This window comes from Penicillium macrosclerotiorum, assembly GCF_028827735.1.
Source record: "Penicillium macrosclerotiorum strain IBT 26536 chromosome Unknown utg000010l_segment0_segment0, whole genome shotgun sequence".
Taxonomy (NCBI): Eukaryota; Fungi; Ascomycota; class Eurotiomycetes; order Eurotiales; family Aspergillaceae; genus Penicillium; species Penicillium macrosclerotiorum.
This window is the reverse complement of record NW_026643089.1, coordinates 2342246-2364219: the sequence shown is the minus strand read 5'-3', so window position 1 is coordinate 2364219 and position 21974 is coordinate 2342246. Positions and strand designations below refer to the sequence as shown.

Genomic DNA, 21974 nt, shown 5'->3' with positions numbered 1-21974 from the left:
GGTCCCCGCAGGCCAGGGACTATAAACAATTCAATTCTTTCAGACACTTGGGATGCTCCCTAACACGAGTATGAAGTCAACACACAGATTTGTGAGTTATGTATCACAGCAATGTTCTCATTTGAACATTCTCACATGCTCGTATTTGACCTGGGTCTAGTAAAAATGCTCAAATGCCCAAGTCGCATATGATTGACAAAATATGTGGATATTGTGTTATTTCAACCAAGCAAGGTGGTACTGGTAGAAGAGCAAGCCCGATCTAGCTCGAGAGCTTGATGCTCAGACTGATTTAGCCCAATCGATCACCATCAATCATATACTCAAATTTCATACTTATGCACTGTATAACATTTTAATGACAATGTTTTTTGCTTACCTTGATCTCTGATATGGAAAGTTGGATTATAACGTAACAATTTAAACTAGATACAGATTGATGATTCACTATAGCTGGGAATAGAACCTAAAAAATGATATTCAGGATACGAGGGTATGTCACCTATATCACAGAGTACCTGAATCCGGAGTAAGTCACTTCCTGGCAGGCGCCTTAAAGCCTCGTCAAGACCTGTCATAACGCAATTGCCGCCTCTGTTGCGAGATTGTCTTCGCGGCGGGGGACTGCAAACTCGTTGCGACGGCTTAGCGAACTCCAGCATTATATTTTCCGTCTTTTTCCTTCAAAAGATGCCGAATCTGTCTTTCTCCCGGTCTTTTGAACCTCATGGGCTACTTAAAATGCGCTTAAATGGGTCTCTAACCCGTCACCTTACTTCCCCTCTGTACCTCATCTAGCCGCAGGCATCATGCCACCCGCACGGAAAGCCCTGTCTTCTATGCCCAAGATACGCACTTAAAGTCGCCTCCAAAATGAGCTTCTTTGTGTGGATATAGAACTAGAATGAATTGAGGCCGGAACATAGTTGTGTAAGCAGCTATACCAGGTCCATCGGCAGGTTTCCCGTACAGCCCTTTTGGCGGTAATTTGCCGGCCGAATACTGTGAACCTTTCGCAGATATTCGCCATTGGTGCTAAAGCATTCTAATCTCTTTCCTCCTGGTGACTGGCTTTTTTTCCGGCCTAGACTTTTGCCTGTTTTGAAATGTTCTTGCCCTTATCAGCGATTACCAAGATAGGAAATTCCATAGAAGTGGTATTACGTATATTCTAGAAGGGTACCAAAAGAAAGAGTTACCCAGTGCCGCTTGGTTCCATTTCTGTAACGGGGTTCAGCATCCTGGCGCATACCGTGGCAAATGATGATTTGTGGGCTTTCAAGGTTCCACAGGACATGAGGCTGCGGTACATGTTACATGTCTGGGGTGCCATTTTAGGTATAACACAGTTCCAGATAGCGAGTAATCCTGGGAATGTGACACAGTGCCTGCGGAAATGCCGTCAAAATGAAAATACCTACTAGATTGTATATATGATATTGTAGTCCGAGTCATGCATTGATTGGCTGGGTCTTCCATGGGGTCTGGGGTCATCCCTGCAGAACTCTCTATGTCATAATAATGTTGTTCAATGTTGTATACGGAGTTCAGGATAGAAAATGCCGGTAGTTGGGACATTTGCTCGAGAGGGCCACACCACATGTTGACTGCATTGTGGCGCCCATCTCCCGACTTTGCACGGCCGTCAGAATACTTGAAGCATCCCCGAGTATGCACCAATACTTCCCGCATGTGCACATGAGAGATCAACTGCCAACTTTCCCCTCAGGCTCCTTGCCACAGGGTTGTCTCTTTGACCGACCTGCCTGACCGACCTCTTTAATTGCGGATTCTCCAATGCCTTACGTAGTGCAGTGCAGTAGAAATCCCCCCGTTATTGTGATATCAGCCACTGAACCAGAAAGGGAATGCCTCCCGTGTGGAGGACGTGGTCCACAGGCACCCGTTACTACACCCAGGTGGATGTGCCCGATCATTCGGTTGATGGTTCCAGAAGAAAAAAGCGCAATCCGAAAATCTCCGTGCTAATGCGACTCTGGAAAGGCTACTCGGCACTATTGATTTTGCTACGTGTAGAACGGTGGGGCGGGCGATCGTCGCTCCAAAAAGAGGGAGCCCCCGCCACAAGATTCAATAGTGCGATTCCAAAGCTTTGGCACGTTGTTCCTCAATGTCTAAGTACGTCCAAGTACGGAGTACGGGAATTCAAAGGAAGATCGGCCCATTCAGTTAGCATATCCAGCATATGCCTTGCTATTATATGCTTACCGTAGCGCCATACAGCTTGGGATTATGATGTGTGGTGTTGTTTTTGGAAATTTCGTTTCTTTTTCTTATTCATTCTTTTTTAGCCTTTTTGGCTTTTTGCTTTTTGGAATTTGCCCCATCATGCGACCAGGAAGACGCATGGGAGGCAGGGTTGCATCACGAGCAGGACCCAAGATCGGATAGGGATTGGACGAGACAAGGGGTTCGCGACATGTCATGTTTTTCTCCGTGTACTCCGTCGCAAAGCTAAACCTGCGGCGGGCAGCTTATTACGAACTGCTCATGAACGCATCGATCGACGATCGTTCCACGACCTGACATGAGATAGCTCACATTCACCTAGGTGACAGCTCCGAAGCCCAGACCAAAAGCCCCCTTGACGTGATGCTCCTCGCAGCTTCCTCCAGCGGCTGTGACACCCCATCGTGCACAAGGACGTCATGTCTGGATTTCACCGCCATGTGATGCGTCGGGTTCCATCTGCATTGGTGCCTCCGGGAAGCCTGGGGCACGACCAGGGCGTTGCGGCCATGGGATGGCTCTATACTTCTGCTACTCTTAATTGGGTGCTGCTCCAGAGCCACTTTCGCCAGAGCGCGTTAGGATTCTTCTTCCTGGGATCTTCCCTGGTTCCAAGCATCTTTCTTGTCTCCTTTGGGGCATCGGGCTTTCGAGCATGCATAACCGCGCTTTGATGCGGAGATCCTACTGCGATGAATAGATGATCGTGAATAGTCGTTCGGATATACGTCTATCGACGAAATGCCCTTGTTCCCCTTGATGCATGCAAGATGTGTGCTGTACAAAGAACGGAGTGCATGAAATACATGGAGTCGAGAGAGTATGCTTCGTATTTCCCAAATTGGAAAGTCTAAGTTGATTTGATACTTTCTCCAATTTGGAGGCTTCTGTCATTGTCCTAAATCATGCTCCCCTACAATTTGGAATTCTCATTTTCTGGTGCCCAATCTCTCGTTCGGAAATGCTAATTTCTATTTCCTAATGATCCCCGATCGGCGGAAATCCCGACCTTACCGATCGACGTTCGTGCACTTTTTGGTTGATTATATCGGCCATTTTGGCACCATGGAGCCTTTCAGGGGTCTCCTGGCACCTAAATGAAGCACGCTTCTATTTTTTGATTTCTTTTTTGCCTCTCCTCTTTCGTTCTGAATGACCATCCTCCTATTTTGGTCAGGGGCCGCAGCCACAATTGGGCTCGGTGTCAGCTTGTCTCGGGCGAAAAGTGGGCAGAAGGAATCGATGCAAAGTGCGGCTCAGCGTATCACCGTCCCACAAGATGCTCCGGTCAAACCCACTCCAATTCTGGGTGATCAATTTCAGCCTCGTAAGCCTTCGATAGAATGGAGTCGAACGCCCATAGAATCCCACCGAGTATTCTCCATGTGGAAATTTGATCGTCTTCTTTTTTGGGAGCGGAATCCGGAGGATTCGCATGGCTGGCCCAACCCTGGGCCTCCTACTGGGGCCCGAGCTTCATTGGTGACGAACCAGATGGTATTACGAAGCCCAAATGCTTCTGTCCGTCAAAACCTTAACCTCCTCCCCTCCACGTTGGCGTGCCAGACTGGTGGACCAAAGTTCGGGCTGACATCTCCGAAAGCAAAAGGATCTCCGGCCAGCCACATTTGCGGGACCAGAAGAACCAAGTACAAGTACAACAGAGAAAACCCAGGAAAGTGACAGCCATGGGTGCCATGGCCAATCCTCCGAGGGCCTCCTCTCCCGTCAATGGGGAGGAAAATCGGGATGGAGCCTTATAGGGGCTTCGGCAAATGGCTCCTCTGGCATTAACCGCGCGGACGAGCCGGACTTTAAGCGCTGTCAAAAGGGGTAGACCGACCGAGTAGAGTTTGAAATCGACGTCATGTGTCGGGGAGAGAACGGAGGCATCGCGATCGGGTTTTGATTTTTCAGGTCGGCATCTTTGGGTCGTGGTGGGTCTACATGAGTGGCAGGTCGGAGGTGGTTGGGACCGGAACGGACTTGGGTCAGATGGAGAATCGTTAGATGGACTTGAGTAGCAAGTCGCAAGGTGACAGTTCAGGGGAATGCCATGGATCCATGGTCTCTAGATTGGGGCCCAAGAATCGGTCTCAATAATGAGACGCCTCGGCAATCTACGACGGCTGATCCGGGCGGTCCTGTCCCGGCAGAGGATGTCTGGAGTTGATGGGATTCAGGGGGGCCCCAAAAGGTAAGAAAGTTAAGAGGATCGGCTTGCAAGTATTTTCCGACCAGCCCCCATTTTCGAGAACAATGGGATTCATTCAGGGATCCTGGAATTTCTAGCCGGGAAAGCCGAGTTGGTTTTCGTCATCAAAAGCGCCCAAAATCAGGATCTCGTGGGAAGCCCCGATAGCTGAAAAGCCGTCTCCAGCGCTCAGCTCCCAGGGGGGCCGTGAAGATCGTCTATTGGATTGGCCACAAAAAGTGGTTCCGTGCCGCCCAAGCGTAAGGCATGATCCACGTTTCCCGTCATGCGTGCAATATTACGAGATCGTCGAAGTTTCCTAGGCGGGGGATGTACTGTACATCTACTGTGGCATCGAACCTAGGAGTCACAAGAGGAGTCAAATGGCATACGAGACACACAAGGCATACGGAGCTAAGAAGATAGAAGAGTCTGTCATGCAAGGCTTGTAATTGATTTGCAGATAGAAAAAGAACACCTGGAAATGCAATGTCTTGGGTTCTGCTTTCTCCCATCCTGGGGTGATATAGGGCGAGCCAGGTTCGAGAACAGAAGTATAAGAGAAAAAAAAAACCTTCAAAAAACGACCGATGATAAAATTTCCTGTGCCAAACCCAAAGTATCCCAACGTAATCCGCTGCCCATTTGATTCCGGCAACACAAGCCCGCTTGTTAAGAACATCCAGAAAACAAACACAAAACAAAATAGACGAATAGAAGCAAGGGAAAAAAGAGGGTATCAAAAACACGATATCGGGCAGGCAATATCTTGCCGAGTTCGGTGGCAAGAGACCCCATAGAAACAAAACAATCTCGAAACAATTTTCAGAAAGACATAGAAGAGAAAAGTACAAAGGGAAATTAAAAAAAAGCAAAAAAAAAGCAATGAAGCCAAAATGCCAGTCTATGTCCCCTTTGCCGTATACCAAACCCCATGACTCGTAAATGGTGGGAAGAAACCTCCCCAGTCGTAAATCAAATGAACGCTAACGTTTGTTGACGCCGTGTAGTGTATGGAAATTAAGGCCGTAATCAAGAAATCTTAAACCGATGCAGAGGCTCGCTCCGCGACACCAAGGCGGGACTGCTAAAAAGGCCGTGGATAAGAATAGAACCGTATATGCGGACCAGATCGAGGATCCCTTGGATCAAATGGAAGGTCTAATGGCGGGGAGAGGGCAGTTCCTGGTCGATATCGCTAAACGGAGACTGCCGGGAAGAATCGTGGTCGCCACTGCGCATTTGATTACGCAGGGCAGGCAGATGTCGTCGCCGCGCATTAATAAACCAATTGCTGATCTGTGAACCGAAGTGTCAGCATTCGAAAGACTCCAATTTCAATTTCTTGAGATGTTCATACCTGGCTGATAGACAAGCCGGTTCGAGTCATGAACATCTGCTTATCCTCCTCAGTAGGGTAAGGATGGTCGAGATGCTCGTGGAACCAAGCACGCAGAATATCCGTCACGGGTTTGGGCAAATTACCCCGCCGACGCTTGGTCTTGGGATCAATAGGGTCGCCCATAATACCAAAGTTGGCCTGTTGAGGATGCGTCATCATTTGCGCCGAGATCTGTTCCACGTCGCTCGCATACGCCATTGCTGGGGCGCCGTAGGCCGGCTGAGCATGCATCATCGGAGTTCCGTAAGGCTCTGCAGTTCGTCGATCTCCCATCGCTCCCGGCATTGAGCCCGGCTGGCCCGGGTGATAATCCTGTACGGCGAAGGGGTCGGACCGCGGGGCCGCCATCCTGCTATCTGGGTAACCTTGGCGGTCAGGCATAGATCCAAGGTCTCGAATTGGAGGCAGACTCGGACTAGGGCCTCGTGATGTGCTGTCGCTGATTCTCGTAGACAGGTGGTCGCTCATCGGGCGGGATGGATGTTCGCCAGTCCGCGTAGTATATTCACGGGGGTGCTCCCTATAGGTCATTTCTGCAGGCGGGTTTGAAGGGTAGCCGGGAATAGATCTAGGATCGGCGGCCATTTGATGGCCAGATACTGGGCGTTCCTGCGATTGGTGGCGGGAAGTATAGTACGCAGAGGAATCGATTTCATCATGAAGGTGCGGTGGAAGGAGCTATAGATCGGGGAATTTGTGAGCGGGTGTCCAGCAGTGCATCAACCTAATTGGTTTTGAACCCACCTCGCGAAATGATGGGAGCGTCTGCGTGTGGCTAGCCGGTGCCCTGTTTGCGTAGGAAGTGGCCATTTCGGTATCTTCGTCCAACCCACGGGACCGTGACATAGACGAAACGGATGGTAGGTAGAGAAGGAGGGTAAGACAGGTATAGGAACTAGAAAAATCAAGATAACGCGCAGATTGGGCCAAAACTATGGGAGTCACACGCGATGTTAGAGCTCGAAGTTTCGTCGATGGTATGATGTATTGGAAGTCTGCTCAAGATCGAATCCCGACAAGGTCCAGAAAGTATGGAGAGGAGGAACAAAAGGTATGGAGGGGGAGGTGGACGAAGAGAGTAAAGTAGGATGGGGCGATTCTCAAGGCAACTCACCTGGGAAACTGGGCTGATTTTACGTTGACATGGCAGAGAGGCCAAGGTTATGCAAGGTTGGGGAATGAGAGCGGGAGGAGATGGAAATGCGGTTTTTGGTCCTCGAAATAATGCAGGGCCCTGTACATTTAAAACAATAATAATCAAAAAAGGGAAATTTGAATTTCAAAAAACGGAATTCGAAAATCGAAAATGAAATACCAAAAAAAAAAAAAAAGACATCCGACGCAAGACCCGGCTGTTACATGTCCATGGAACAGGAAGAACAGGGGGGAGGGGGGGAAGCCCAGAAAAATGACGATCGTGGGAGAGAGTGGATACTGGGAGCCACAAACTACGGAGCACCAACACTGCTCCGTGTCCTCAAGGCATGCAGAGCGGAGAAGAGGGGTGAAAATCAAGAACCCTATGGAGCACCCTTAAGGTTGTCCTTGACAGATAGCGCCAAGGATCACTCTGGTTCCTGTCAAGCTGGAATAGTGTGTCTTGCTAGCGCCAGGATCTATCAGGTGGCGGGCCATCAAGAACTCCTCCCTCCCCCCCGGTTCCGCGCTATTTTCTTCTTTGGATTTTATTAGTACATTAGTTAATTAGTTAATTAGTTGGGGAGGGGGGTGGAAGGTTGGACCAAGACGGTTTACCGGATCAGATGGACAGGATCCTCGATGGAAAAGAGAATAAAAAAAAGTAGAACAAAAAAAGTAAAATAAAGTCTTAGGGTGTTTCCTTTTTTTAATCCATATCCACAGGCGCCCAACTTGGAATCAAGATGATTTTTGTTCGACGTATAGTATACCAAGTCCTCCGTCCTCCGTCCTCCGGTCTCCGGTCTCCAGATAGGTCAGTAAATGGGGGCAAAGTAGTAGGCGCAGTGTATCTGAAGATCCCCCCTCTCTTGCCCTCTCAGCCACGGCACATGAAATCCGATCTCAGAAAATCCAGAAACCCAAATCCATTGAATAATCTGACATCAGTATGGAGTAGACATGCTTATTTAGCAAATTGATGACAGTCAGCAATCAAGACAGTACAGATAGTACCCTAGAAGATGGGTAAATATCGGAAAAGTCCGCCCGAGTCTTTTGAGGGGGAGGGCTTTCAAAAGGATCCATAATCAATTTATTCTTGGGACAGATCGAAGAATGGAACAAGACTAGGCGACTCCGACAGGTGTTGTCGATGCATACCGACAAACTTTGGAGGGGGGAAGAGGGGAGTCAGAGGGGGGAGGATGCCGGGAGCAACAGCCGCAGCGAACATGGGTGAGGAAGGGGGAGTGAGAGAGAGGTTTGTGAGGCGACTCAGGCAGGGAGGACTCCGAAAGTGGAGTGTGGCATTCTGCCATTCACGATGTACCTGAGTCAAGCTGAAGTTAATTAATTCAAATACTTGAACCAGACATAGATTGCTTTTTTAGTGGGGCAACCATCCCCGAGGGCGGCAGCATGGTCATGGTCATGGGCATGCTATAAACTGGCTGTCAGCATTTGGTTTGAACGTGGAGCGTGAAACCGAGAAACCGAAGTGGACGCAAAGGATCTTCCAGATGCCATAATTTGACCATGGCTGGAACACGACAGAGTCCAACTACCTAAACTTACACTTGTGCTTGTACGGTAAAAGTAAAAAGTCACTCCCCACCCAGATCACAAATGTGGGAGTGGATCGCCAGCCCAGAAAGCGGTCTCCGAGCCCAAGGGAAAGATCGCCGGGCTGTCCCTCGCTGGGCTCGGGGGTCCACATCGTCGGTGGTGTCAGAAGGGCCACGCTGGGCTGCGACTGGCTACCAGCCGGATCGAGAAGCGTCCCGAGGAGCTTATCCCGGATGGTGGGTTGAGGGGAACAAGGACACCAGACCCAATGTTTGTTCCGCAGGAGAACTGGGCGGTCCATTGTACATGGGGCTAACCGATCGCATCTTGTACCTCGTTGCGATGAAACTAGTCGAGCCAATCGTGCTGCTCGCCTCTCTTTCCCCCCCTCCCCTCGGTCCCCCGGGATGGAGCAGACGGAAATCCACTATGTCGGTGCTGGATTCTCTGGGGAAGGCGAACGAGAAGCCAGACGCCAGGACGAGTAAAAGGCGGGAGGAATCAGGCCCCAGAATGACGGGCACCTCGGCTCGATTCCAGTTGGGTGGCCTCTGATCGGAGACCACGGAGATCGATCGACCAAAGAGCGACCACGACAGGGAGCAGAGGGGCTGGTAGTATCCATGGTGTGGTGGCCTTGGCACATCGATGCCTACCAGGACAGGGATAGGCCGATCTTCTCGTAGGGGTTCTTCAATGAACTCCACTTGCCAGATGAACCAGCGGCGTGGCCAGCTCGGATCCACGCCGCGGTCGCGCTCCGTACGTCAGATCACCCACACGAAGAATCCGCCGACTCCATTCATGACGCGACGCCGTGTGATGGCGCTAGAAGTTTTTCTTCTTCGCCTCCCTCACGATGGTTGGCTCAACATGGAAGGGGGTGACAGTGATGCTGCGTTGAGCGAGGTGGGCTTGATGGGGGGGGTTGTTGAGGAGCGTAACAGTGTCCATGAGCACACTGGTGCATATGATATCTCATGTTCTTGAGTCTCAGGCTCCGCTAGGGGGACAAAGAAGGGGGGGCGAGGCCGGATGTGGCTGGATATACGGAGTAGTTGGAGTATAATCGGATGGAGTTGGATGAAGTTGGAGTGCCGTCCTCTGTACTACGAAACATGCGGTGGGAGCCAAGTTCCGTTCAAACTTCCCAGTTTCTAGACATTCCTATGTTTCTTCTACATGAAAGCGGGCCCTATTTACACAAATAATATAACGCAGTGTTGGAAAGTCTACAGCACAGATTGGCCAGGAGAGGTTTCGGGATTTGGATTTCCCCCCCCCCCCCCCCCCCTCCCTGATTAACTATGGAGAATGGATGACTATGGCACGGAGTACGGAATACAGATGTATGCCTCGATGTGACATGGCTCTCTGACAGTGGTGTTCCTACTGCTCTAGCGTCGCGTTTTTTTTTTCCTTTTTTTTCTTACTCCCGCGATCGGCCCTCATACAATCGATCAACCGTGCCATGCGGCTCGCGTATCGCGTACATCTACCTTCCGTGCGCTGGCGTCGTTCAGCTCTTGACACTAGTCACTAGGCACTTTAGTTTCCTGAATCCCTTTCATGCTGGCTCCGGCATCACAGACCCACTTGATGTGGGTCAGCTTTTCAGGCGACGTGACCGAAATATCGAATTATAGTCAGCGAAAGGACAGTCCTCAATCCGTGGAAGAACAAACTAATTCCTGCCTCGGAAAAGGTAACCATTCGCTTGGTTCTTCCTCCCAGAACAGTCTTTCTTACTCTGTGTGCCGCCATCTTCTACGTTGGCGAGGACAAGGCTTTCAAAGGATGTACTAGATCCACTACAACTACCACAACATAGCCACCAAGAAAGCTGTGTGAGCACAGAAATGCAGCTGGCTGTGTGAACCCCACGAAGCCTGACTCCAATCAGGCTCAATACTCCCGAACAATGGGGTTACCCACCTACCTAGCTTAGTATAGAAGCGCGAGTCCATTCCCCTCTCTCTCAAATGCCCCCAACCTTCGCCTACTCTTCATTGGTGATGTTCCTGGTCGGGTGCCAGATAGTGCCAACATTGATTTTGCTTGCCATCCTTCAGACCGAACTATAGATAGTCCAAGTACGGGGCTGCTCATCATGCACACTGGTCCAGGGCACTGCCGCAGTGATCTGGCCCTCAACGCATCACTCTGAACCCGGTCAACTCCACGAATATGACATTCGCAATGTTTCTCTTTCGGTACCAAGGAGGGTAGCTGATCGCGGATCGTATTCTAATTTTTTGATGATGGTGGACAGTCGATCCTACCACAGTCAGTAGTTGCATCAATCACTCCAGGATTTCAAAAGCACTAGCAAACGTCACGGGCGGCCTCCGCATGAGACGCTCACCAGGTATCATCTCTCCCTGGTCCAATTTAGATCCGCTGTAATCACTAGATCTAAGATCAAGGTTTGTCTGACCCATCCGAAAACGCAGAATAATTATATAGTAGCTACCATTTCGCTAAAGATGGCAGTCAACCCCGGAGCTTAGGGAACTCACTCGGTCGCTTAGGACGCCACACACGCGATCAGTGTCAAGCAGTGGCTAATGTGCTTGCGATCCACCCATCAGAATTGCTCGGCCCTCCTTTCCTAGCGCTTTTCTTTTCTTTTGTTTCCCTCTTTGTCGGAGCCACTGCGGATGCCGATGGGGAATTGGGGATCCAGCCTCGTGGAAGCTTTGGTTCTGGATCTGGATCGGTCGGTGTCTACATGGTTCGCCCGTCATCCAAGGGTGACAGATCCTAGGCAACAGATGGGGCGTTTGTGACGGGAAACCCAGTCAAACTTGAATCCCCTTGCAATCTACCATGATCTGATTCCATTTATATCTTGTTTTGTCTTTCTTTTTGTCATGGGATTTGAAATTCAATAAGATGAAATCACGATCTCTCGCTTTTGACAAACATACAGACGCTCAATCGGGAAAAAGGAAAAAAAAATGCATGGTCCCCAAAAAAAGTAAAAGAAAAGAAAAGAAAGAGAAACCACCGGCGCCCAAAACTCTCCTGCGGGCTTTCCCCCTGCCCCCCGGGCACGAGAAAAAATTGATAATAATTGAAACTTAGGCGAGATCGTCATAGCATGCCCATTCGCGAGATCCGAGATCGTGCATAAAATGGAGAAGGGATGCAGATCATCGGATCTTGCACCAGGGATTGACGCGGCCCATCATGATCGGGGATTCGCCTCTCAGGACCCGGAGAATGGACAGCGGAAATATTACTCCAGAGCCATGGGATTCAACACGTCGCGCAATGCGCCATGCAGGAATTTGTCATCGTGCGACCTGGGTTCCCGGTACTTGGGTATGGGCGATCGGCATTTCCTCATTTTTAGGGGTGCTAGGCGTCCGCACTGCCATCATAGAATAGTAGGACGGCAGTGGGGGTAGAAATTAAAGAAGGTATAATAAACTTAGATTAATAAACATCAAAGAAAAAGAACCTTAATTCATTCCCCATTAACTGTCAATTATTACTCAGAAATCAGATAGGTAAGAGTCGATCCTCACGAGCCCAGTGCGCGTGTAGGAAAAAACCACTATGATCGCCAACCACAATACTACATAGGAAAATTTCCCCCTTTGTCTAGATCTTGCTAATACCCTCGCCTCGTCAATAGTTTGTCCCAATACCTCAATTTCTGAGTTCCCACTACCATGGATGTGATTTCAGGTTCTAGTGAGGCGAGGTTGAAATCTGAGCTGCATCAGTCGCCTAGTAAATATCAGTTCGGAATGTGAGGGATGGCGCCGCCCACGCAGGGCATCCAGTGAGATGTAAGGAATGCCGGGTTGGCCGAACGGGATTCGGCTGTCGCCTGTCACCTTTCTTTTTGAGCTAGGTTCTTTTGGTTTGCGTCCCAGCCTCCTGGTTTCTGGGAAACACATCCGCCGATGTCTTCGTCCAAGATGAATCTTGTAAACGGGTAAACACCCATTTCCCTGTGCAAGGTCCACACACCCACTTTGCCCGACAGACCATTAATACTGGATTAGTAAAGTCGTAAATTCTCGAGGGACAACAGTATTTGCCGAGGTTGTGACGGTTCAATTGTCCGAAAACCCTCGACGCTCCTTCCATGATCCCTGTCACTTTTCTAGGAAGCCAAGGTTCCTAGTCACCGTCACAGCACGGCCCAACGTGCCTGCATCCCTGTGGCAGGTGTTCGGCTCAATATAAGGCATGGTATGTAGTACCATCTCAGAATAGTTGTTTCAGCTGAACGATAGGTTACGAAGGGCCAATGCAAGGGCCCGAGTTGACACAGCATACCGGGGCCTTGGGTGTCTCACCAAGGCACATGCTATCGTTTGATTTCACATCGACACACCTACCAAGCAAACAAGTCACTTCACATGTTTGTAACCTGGTTGTCCATGTTCGCTAATTGATATCACCGTGTAACAGAATCGTGTTCTCAACAATGACGGTCTTATTGTACAGTATCATTTAGTTACTGGATGAGAAACATGACTCGCATCGATATGCCTTGTCTTTCCATTTAGTTGCTTGCAACAGTTTTATCCAAAGTAGAAATTTTGCTTATTGCTTATTGCTATCCGCAATGATCTTAACCATTAATATTATACACCTAGAGCTATAGTCGATTGCGTTGCCTTGGGTTTCGCATAGATAATGCACCAGGTCCACCAAAGGAAAGGAATCAAAGCAAACATACATCACCTTCTCTAATTGTCTTCGAATATCATTTGATCACTTCTTTTGTTCGAGGAGTGATATCGCTAAATATCGAGAAGTGACATATAGAAGAACAGAAAAGAATAAAATCCCTTCCAATCTACTGGCGCCCTAAGAGTAAGGCCAGCTCGTTAAAAAAGCAGAGAAAAGAATCAAGTAAGGGTCTTTTGAAGGCTTGAGCCAGGACTCATCAAGAATACTGTATATCAGGAGGCAACATCTTGATCATTTGACACGAATGCCATATGTTTGAATTGGCGATTTAGCCTGACACGCCAGTAGATCTTAGTCTCAATTTCCGAATTACAGTTACAATCAAAGATTTTTCAAAATAGATATAGGAAAATATTATCCTCGCTCATGTATCGATGGCATAAATAACAAAGCGAATTTGGAAAAATAATCCTTGATACTACCTCAAGATGTATTGAAATCAGCAGACAAGCCGGGTTGATAAATCACTACAATATCTTCTAGTTTGCACCTAACATGCACGTAGTTCTTGGACTTACCTGTTCCATGATTAACGGAAGCAAGGATATACTGAACAACAAGATTGAAGCACATACTAAGAACTATGAGGAAGAGACATCAAATCCAACCTCCACCTAGATGCCTTCAAATCATCCAGAATATCTCAATTCAATCAAAAACCTCTGGATAAACTTGTTGATTGCACTAAGTTGCACGAACTCACACGCGTAACCTGTTACCATAGCTGTTTGCTACTTCAACTGACTCCGATCTCAGGGCAGACCAGGTATCCCAGTCTCGACTAATGGCCTGGTTTCTCTGTATTGGAGTGGCATTTCAACCAATGATGGACCTTTTGGGCCCAGCCACCGGTTCGAGTGCCGATATGAAAAACAAATCTCAAAAAGCAATGCTGCATCACTTGGCCCCGACCAGCCTACAACTAAATCAAGGTGCTGGACCAAGTTTGTCAGTTTGATGTATACATTAGTCATAATAGTGGCAGTATAGTAATTTTTCTGTATGATTTTCCTCGTCTGTTTGCTGGTAGGATTTGCTCATGGTAACCTGGTGCCGTGGAAGTCACAGGGTCGTCTCAATATTCCTAGAGAGGCCAAATAACAACTTCCATTTGCGAATCTGAGCTCCTTTTAAAAATTAAATCATTGGATCTTCATTTATTTTCTGGTAGCATACATGAAACATATTGCCAAAGGTCCTTCGACATTCTATTTTTCTGCGTTCCATCCCCTAATCTCATGTCTATTCGGCCTTACCAAGCTCGGCAGACCGATTAGTCGCAGCGCTTACAGCCTTGTTGACAATCTCCTTGAAGCCAAGTGCCTCAAAGGTCTGTAGGGCGGCGTATGTGGTACCATTGGGACTGGTGACGTTCTTGCGGAGCTGGCCAGGCTCATCGGATGACTCGACAAGCATTTTTCCGGCACCGAGGCATGTTTGCGTAGCCAGACGAGTAGCTTGTTCCTGAGACAGGCCCAGGGCAGTGGCACTTGCAACAAGGTGTTCCACCATGGCGAAGAAATACGCCGGGCCAGATCCTGGTGAAGCGCGAATGTGAGCCCTTCGTTTTCGCCTTGAGATCAAATCTTCGGGTCGCAATTACTCACCAGACAGACCAGTCACAACGTCGAGAAGATCCTCCTTGTCCACCCACTCGGTAGCCTTGCTAACGCTACTCAGAAGAGCGTTCACAAGCTCCTTCTCGGCGGCGGTCACATCAGCGCCGGCAAAGGCACCAGAGGCACCTTCACCCACGAGCGCGGGGGTGTTAGGCATCACACGAACAACATGTGGCGTGCGGCCATCGCTTGTTCGGGACCATTGCTGCAAACTGTTGAGAGTGATGCCAGCAGCGATGCTTACAACGACAGGCAAAGTTGCGCGCTGCGACCAGGAGGCACCGAGCTCTTCACACACGCCCTTGGTAACCTGAGGCTTAACAGCTATGATGACGATATCGGCATTCGCACTGGCCTCCGTGTTGGCGGTTGTAGTCTGCACACCCACGGCGGCGAGTTTCTCCCGGTTAACGTCCCAGGGCTCTGACACATAGATGTTCTGCTTGTTGACGCCCTTGTTCACCAGGCCGCCGATGATGGCGGAGGCCATGTTGCCTCCGCCGATGAAGGCCAGTTTGCTGTCTTGAAGGGAAGGCATCGTCGCAATGGGTTCTGTGGTTGATGTTGGTCAAGTGCTCGACGCTGTTGAATCCCCCACTTTCTTGGCTTATCGTTGGTGGGGCACGCGCGAAAAGTGCCAGACCGCCCGATGTCGGCTCAGATAAAGGCAAGAGCACGGCAAGAGACAAGCTTGCCGCGGAGCAGGGAGGTAATTGGGTCAGATAGGGAGATAATTGAGAATTTCTGGGGAAATACGGATCTTTACGATGTACTTTATGGGGGTTCAGAGAGCTTATACGTGACTCATTGCTGCCAATGAAAGTATTGATCAAACCGGCCCGGTCTAACCGGTAGTCATGGATGCGGAGAAGCTCCTCTTTTCGCGGGGTCCGTGAAATAATAAACCCCATCCAGTATTCACAAACAAAAGGAAAACTTGCTTAATCTCATCACAATTGATTCTAGCGGCACGGAAACTGAGCCATTCACAGCGCCACACTGGGAGGCTTAAGAGGCGTGAAATAGTCCCCTCTGATGAAGGTTTCAGCACCTCAATGTTTGGGAACCCAACTTTAGGATTTCAATATGATCGAAATGAGTAGATACGACCTTCGTTAAGATTGAAATCACTTTGTATAATTCTCCATGTGTCGTTCATTCCAGAATAGCCCCCTTCGAATGATATCAAGCCCCCTAAACCAACCAAAATTTCTTTCACTGCTTTAAACTTCTTCAAAAACCGGAAGCTCTGCTCAAAATAAGAAATTTGAGGTTTACAAGCTATATATCGTTGGGTTAAGCAACTTCCCACCTTTTTTCACCATTTCAGGTCTGGCAGATTTGATCTGGGAAATAATGACGTCTATTGGAAGGAACTCCACTGGTGGAAATTTCATAACTGGACAAGCAAAAACTGCAATGCCATATCCTGCCCTATCTTGAAAAGGGATCCAAGGGAATGAGCATTCACCTTAGTTTACCAAGGCAAGATAATAGCGGCCCCCACCGCCATTGCGGCCGCTGAAACACCCAGAACAGCACCCAGTCCCTCCCAGGTCGATGCTCCGGGACTGAGTCTTCTAGCAGCATTAGAGGTAGCTGCAGAAGTGTCATGAGACGCGGTACCAGTCGAATCAGCCGCTCCTGTTCTAGCTCCTGTTCCTGTGGTAGTTGACTGAAGATCGGTCTGGTGGTGTACAAGCGTGATCATAGGAACATAGGAAATAGCTGCTACTACTTCCTCGTCCACACCCTCGAGGCTAGCATCTGCGGGAAAGGTTTCAATGACAGTCGAGGTGAAAGACGATGTGGTGATAGGTGTTTGCCAGATCCGTGTTTTTGTGGTATGCTCATAGGTCACCAGCTTGGTTGTCTCTATATAATCGTAACTGTCATCGGTGTATACATAGCAGGCTGAACTGGGCTTGTAATCTGAAACCACAGAGTAACAGCCACCGAGACTGGCGCCCGTCATTCCACTGAAGTAATGATAAGCCATTGGAGTGTTCTTTTCCAACCGTCGAATATCGTATCAAGGGAAAACGCATACCTGGGACAGCAGAGAGCCATGGTCTCGCTAGGTTCTAGGATACCGGCCAGTAGAGTTGCTGGTTCCTCATAGTAAGGGATAGGTTCAAGCGATGCAACAGAAGTCACGTATCCCGACGAAGTAGCGGGCTTATTGCCATCACGGGCAGCCAGGCCTATCGTCTCCCATCCAGAAGGGCAGTAAAGACCTGGAGAGTAGTAGGCTCCTATTCCTTGCCATTTGTCATCTTGGTACGACCAGGTGGGTGTTGCTGTGGCAGTGGGGACACAGTCCCAATTATCATCGTAGTCGAGGTATGTGGAACACTGCACGGAGTCTTGTAGGTGCGGGAAGCCGTCACTCACATAGCCGAGCCAGATCCTGTCTGTTGCGGAGCAGCTCGCTGGTGGTGTATAAGTCGTTGTTACGGGGCCATAGTTTGCAAAGGTCCAAGCACCATGGTAGACTGAAGCTGTGGCACTAGGCATCGTTGTGATTTCCCGTCACGTCCACGGAGTAGATAGTGAGTTCAAAGAAATCGGGAGAGGAGCAAGGTATGATGATGGAATCTTTGGATTCTCGGGAGGGGAAAGGGAGTTCATTCCTTATTAAGTACAGGCTTTTCAATGCCTATGGCTTAAAATCAGACACCCAACGGATTCTTTCGAAAATCCTTGGGACATTACAATGAGGCTTAAAGCGCTTGGCTTTCCGGTGGGCAATGTCTCCGCTTGCTAATAAAACTATGGAAATGCCGCCCAGGCCGGCTTGGCAGGGACCAAATCCAGCATTGGACCCTAGGCTAGGGCTTAGTCCGGTTAGTAATGTCTCTCAGGGTCGCAGGATGGGATCAAATGGTTTATTTAGCCCCAGACTATAGGCTTGCCGAGAACGCCTAAGAGAATCAAGCGAGATGACGGTGGACATACAACAGTAGTCGCCATTGGGTTCTTGAGGCTTCTTTTCTGTGTCCAGTAGGAGGGCTTGGGTTAGTTTGACTCTTTTTATCGGACCTATCGGATTACCGATGTGTTTGTTATTGGATGCGCAGATTCTGGTGTATGAAGAGAATTGGGAATCTACGGTCACCAAATTACATGATCTGGGACTGCAAAGAACTTTTGTTTACCGAAGCTGGACCTTGAGACGAGTGGATTTATGCCGCGGAATTTTCTTATTTTTACAAAAGAAATTCTGTGATTGTATAATTATTTCCGGCATTCGCTGGCTGGCGAATAAACAGAAATGAAACATCTCGAGGGAAAAATACATAATTATACATAGAGGGGCTTGAAATAGTTAGTTACTCTTCTAGTTCTCTCCAGTGTGCCAACAAGAATTTACCAGGCAGTCTTTTCTTCGTCTCTGCCAGTGAACAAACACGAGGAGAACTGACAAAAAGACAAAAAGTTATGACAAGAGTGGGATTCGAACCCACGCCCCGAAATCGAGACACGGAAGTTTGGATCAGGTAAGCCTGAACCGTGCGCCATAGACCAACTCGGCCATCTTGCCAGTTTGAGTGATGGTCAGGGCACAGAAAGGCTATATGATCTAGAATAAGTTTAGACCGGAAAGAAAATGCGAAATCTAGATCTATATCCATCTGCAGATCTTATTTTGCCCTCACTCTGATGTGATACGTGGAATTGTGTGTAATGGAATATATATCCGGCTTCATAATCGATGTTTCATTCCTCATGTGTGTTTTTTTTCTCAAACAATATGGAATCGTTAGATGGGTTTTGCTATCGTCGGCAACGGAAATATATAGTACGGCCGGTGCATGTGGTTCCTGGGCGAGAACGTAGTTCATGTCAAGCCACACAAACCCCAGACAATTTGAAGTCCCCCAGCAAAGTGATAAGTCTCACCGAAGCCTCAATTCAATTTATTTACAAATGTCAATAAATACAGTCATGGGATACAAGTCCAAGGAAAGGCAATGAAAATCCACACAACTAAAGCCCGCACAACAGTACGTACGTAGTTTCATGGTATTATACAAGAGCCTTATACAAGAACCAATGAAGAAGATTCACATGTCTCAATATTTTAACTTTCTAAATCTAACACGAGAGAAATCGAAGAAAGATAGAATAAAGAAATATCAGTCCCCCCACCCCATATCAGAGCCAAGAAAAAATGCCAGCTCAAATCAAAAGACCTGAAACCTAAAACCTAAAACCGCAACTGTGCAAGACCAAAACGGGAACATAACCAAATACCACAAACAAAGCGAAATGAACCAATAAAAGAGCCGGCCCGCTAAGATACGCCGAATAATATGTAAAAAAAAGAGACAGCGAAAGGGCTTGCTAGGCACATTCGCTGACATGTTCAAGACAACCAAATAATCCCAGGATAGGATCAACCGGGAAATGGAGAAGATGCAAATCGTGACAATGCAGCCGGGTCAATAATATGTACAATCAAAGATGTCGGTGAAGTCAAAAGGTGTGTTTTGAAGGGTTGCAAGCCAGGGGTGAGAAGGCCAGGTATGGATGCATTGTCCAAACCCCGGCAAACGCGCAGGTTGCAAATAATTGGGTTACCAAGTTTCCTGGAGTCAAGTCAGCCACTGGATTGTTCAAATAGGCCCAAAATCGGACTAAAACAGAAGAACGTCGGTAACACCTACAGCGATATACTGGCCTGCCTCCTTCTTACGTTGCCAGAAAAGCTCTGCTTCCGTGGCATTCAGGTTACCCTTGGCCATGGCAACTTCAACAAGGGCGGCCTCGACACCCTCGCCCATGCCTTTGCCACTCCCGCAAACAAAGACACGGCCATCAAGAGCATTGATAACATACCAAACCAGGTCGGCCTGGTGCCGTACCTCCTCCTGGACGTAGCGGCTCTCACCACGGCGGCTTTGCACAACGGTGCGAACTTTGTCTTCGTGGACACCCCATTCACCGCTATAGAGCTCATCAAGCAAGGAGTCACGCACGCCCTGAAGCACCCAGACCTTGTTGGCGCAGTTGGCAGACTGTAGACGGCGCTGAACGAATCCGCGGAATGGAGCGATGCCCACGCCGGCGCCGATGAGAAGCATCGGTCCATCGGAAGCGAACCGTTTGGCTAGAGGGTTAGCCATCAGGCCGCGGAACATTGGAATGTGGATATCGTGTTTTTCGCCAGCAGCCTCGGCGGCAATGGCGCGCCGCGCGAGTTGCTCCAGGTAGCCAGAGCTCACACCGGTCCGGGAGCCGCCGCGCCAGTCGTCAGACTCGGCGACTGAGACAGCGACCTCGACCAGGCGACGGCATTCGGTGCCCTTGAATTGGCAGGAGATGAGAGGATCTTGGGAAAGAGAGTAGAAGCGAGGCATGAGGGTGTTAAGCACGGAGAGTAAGTGATCGAGTGGGGGTTGAGAAGACGGGAAGGCGTGGAGAAGCTGAGAAAGGCTGATGTGAGAGTCGGTCCGGAGATCGCAGAAGGCACCTTGACCCTGGGCGGAGGAGAGGTATTCGAGGACTTTCTTCTCATTTAGCTCGGTGGTGTATTCGGCCAACAGACGGAAGAGAGGCTTGGTCGGAGGGTAGCTCTGGATGTCTGAGCACCAGCTCAAGACCTCACGCCGGGTAGTGATCAATTCGCGCGGTTTGTCGTCGCCCCAAATGGTCGGCCAGCGGCCCTTGGTCGTGCGCATAAGAACCTTCTTATCTCGCATTGACTTGGGCACACCAAGCAAATCGAGGATATCTTCGACCTCTTCATCTTTGTTCTTGGGACACACGCCAATGGCTCCACCGACGACAAAATCCACCATTCCACTCTCGGCGGGGTAATTGGTGACGTCGATGTCGAAGTGATAGGTGCGCTTCTCGGCGCCATTCTTAGTCAACTCTCGGGCATGATGAAGGGGAGCGCGATAAACCTCATAAGGAGGATGCGGTTGCACAAATTGCGGGGGATGATCCGCGGGGCCAAGCTGAACACTGGCGGCGTATGCGGGGGCCGACGAGAACCATACCGTCTTCTCCGGCAGCGGGGCCATGTTGGACAGCGTGCTGTCCAGGGTGAGAAGATCTAGATTCAAGCCGAGGCTCTCGAATGCCTTGTTCGCCGGAGCAGCGATCGAATTGAAGCCCGAGATAGGCCCATCGAGCGCCTGCAATTGCTGTCCACGGCAACAGCCGCCGCCGCAGCACATCGATTGGATCTTCTGCGTACCACCCGTCCCGACATTCTCCAACACTCTCCGCATGTCCTCCGAATTCCGAGAGATGAGGATTGTCGAGGCCCGGCGCTGACGGCCACTGGGCTTCTGGGTCGATTCTTCATCGCTCTGGGGAGGAGTGATAGGGGTGGAAGCAGAATCGTCGCTAGCCGAGTCGGTATCTTGGGAGACGGCCAAGCCATTGAAGTTGATATCGGTCACCGAGAGAGACCGTACGCCGCGCGGCTCTTCTGGGATCGGATTGTCGGGGTGAGAGGTAGAGGAGACGGGGATCTCGAAGAAGGTGCCCTTGCGGGGGCGAGACCCAGCAGAGGCGACGGTGGCCGACGGCATGACTGGATCAACGGCGTGCACTGTGCGTGAGGGGAGTGGTAGGTAAGCTTCTCCGGATCACCAAAGGAATGGAGTAGGTGAGCAGGGTTTTCTTTCCCACGTACCCATGGGGGAAAAGGAAAGTGTTCGCCGGAGAGGATACCGGGGACCAGTGGAGGTGGAGGGAGGGGTGTCGGGTGGTGCCGCGACGAGGGAAGTTTGGGGGGAGGCGAAGACGATACGAGAAAAAATGACAAGAATCGGGGTCTTTCGTCCTTTAAGGTTTCAATCGAGCCAGACAAGTGGGCTCAGGCTGGAGCGCATCGACCCGAGGAATAGAAAAGGAGGAACAGCTGAGAAACGTTCAAAATGGAATAATCAGATCGAGAGATCCCAAACGGTCGGAGGAATTTCAATGGCAAAAATGAAAATTACCCGGGCTCTGTGGAGTCGGTTTCAATTTCAAGAGGTGGAAGTGTACGCCAGATTCGGGATTTATCTGATTTTGCCACTGGATTTCACATTCTTCGTCACCGGGTAAAGTTGGTTACCCCCGGGGT

The 21974-nt window shown here is 49.5% G+C and overlaps 6 protein-coding genes across 6 annotated transcripts; 2 read left to right on the top strand and 4 right to left on the bottom strand.

Annotated features, from left to right (window-relative positions):
- Nucleotides 1–5605: 5605 nt before the first annotated feature.
- Nucleotides 5606–6656, bottom strand: N7462_010465 (homeobox domain-containing protein; the record flags this gene model as incomplete). The annotated part of the gene is made up of 3 exons (XM_057082179.1): nucleotides 5606–5743; nucleotides 5805–6524; nucleotides 6591–6656. The coding sequence occupies 3 exons, from the start codon at nucleotides 6654–6656 to the stop codon at nucleotides 5606–5608; spliced, it is 924 nt and encodes a 307-aa protein (XP_056929219.1).
- A 1956-nt stretch (nucleotides 6657–8612) lies between these two features.
- Nucleotides 8613–9107, top strand: N7462_010464 (uncharacterized protein; the record flags this gene model as incomplete). The annotated part of the gene is made up of 1 exon (XM_057082178.1): nucleotides 8613–9107. The coding sequence occupies one exon, from the start codon at nucleotides 8613–8615 to the stop codon at nucleotides 9105–9107; it is 495 nt and encodes a 164-aa protein (XP_056929218.1).
- Nucleotides 9108–9266: 159 nt separating this feature from the next.
- Nucleotides 9267–9542, top strand: N7462_010463 (uncharacterized protein; the record flags this gene model as incomplete). The annotated part of the gene is made up of 1 exon (XM_057082177.1): nucleotides 9267–9542. One exon carries the CDS (start codon nucleotides 9267–9269, stop codon nucleotides 9540–9542), a length of 276 nt encoding a protein of 91 aa, XP_056929217.1.
- Nucleotides 9543–14510: 4968 nt separating this feature from the next.
- Nucleotides 14511–15425, bottom strand: N7462_010462 (pyrroline-5-carboxylate reductase family protein; the record flags this gene model as incomplete). The annotated part of the gene is made up of 2 exons (XM_057082176.1): nucleotides 14511–14806; nucleotides 14876–15425. 2 exons carry the CDS (start codon nucleotides 15423–15425, stop codon nucleotides 14511–14513), a joined length of 846 nt encoding a protein of 281 aa, XP_056929216.1.
- A 939-nt stretch (nucleotides 15426–16364) lies between these two features.
- Nucleotides 16365–17404, bottom strand: N7462_010461 (uncharacterized protein; the record flags this gene model as incomplete). The annotated part of the gene is made up of 2 exons (XM_057082175.1): nucleotides 16365–16866; nucleotides 16938–17404. 2 exons carry the CDS (start codon nucleotides 17402–17404, stop codon nucleotides 16365–16367), a joined length of 969 nt encoding a protein of 322 aa, XP_056929215.1.
- Nucleotides 17405–19527: 2123 nt separating this feature from the next.
- Nucleotides 19528–21543, bottom strand: N7462_010460 (FAD binding domain protein; the record flags this gene model as incomplete). The annotated part of the gene is made up of 2 exons (XM_057082174.1): nucleotides 19528–21455; nucleotides 21540–21543. The coding sequence occupies 2 exons, from the start codon at nucleotides 21541–21543 to the stop codon at nucleotides 19528–19530; spliced, it is 1932 nt and encodes a 643-aa protein (XP_056929214.1).
- Between the last annotated feature and the right edge of the window lie 431 nt (nucleotides 21544–21974).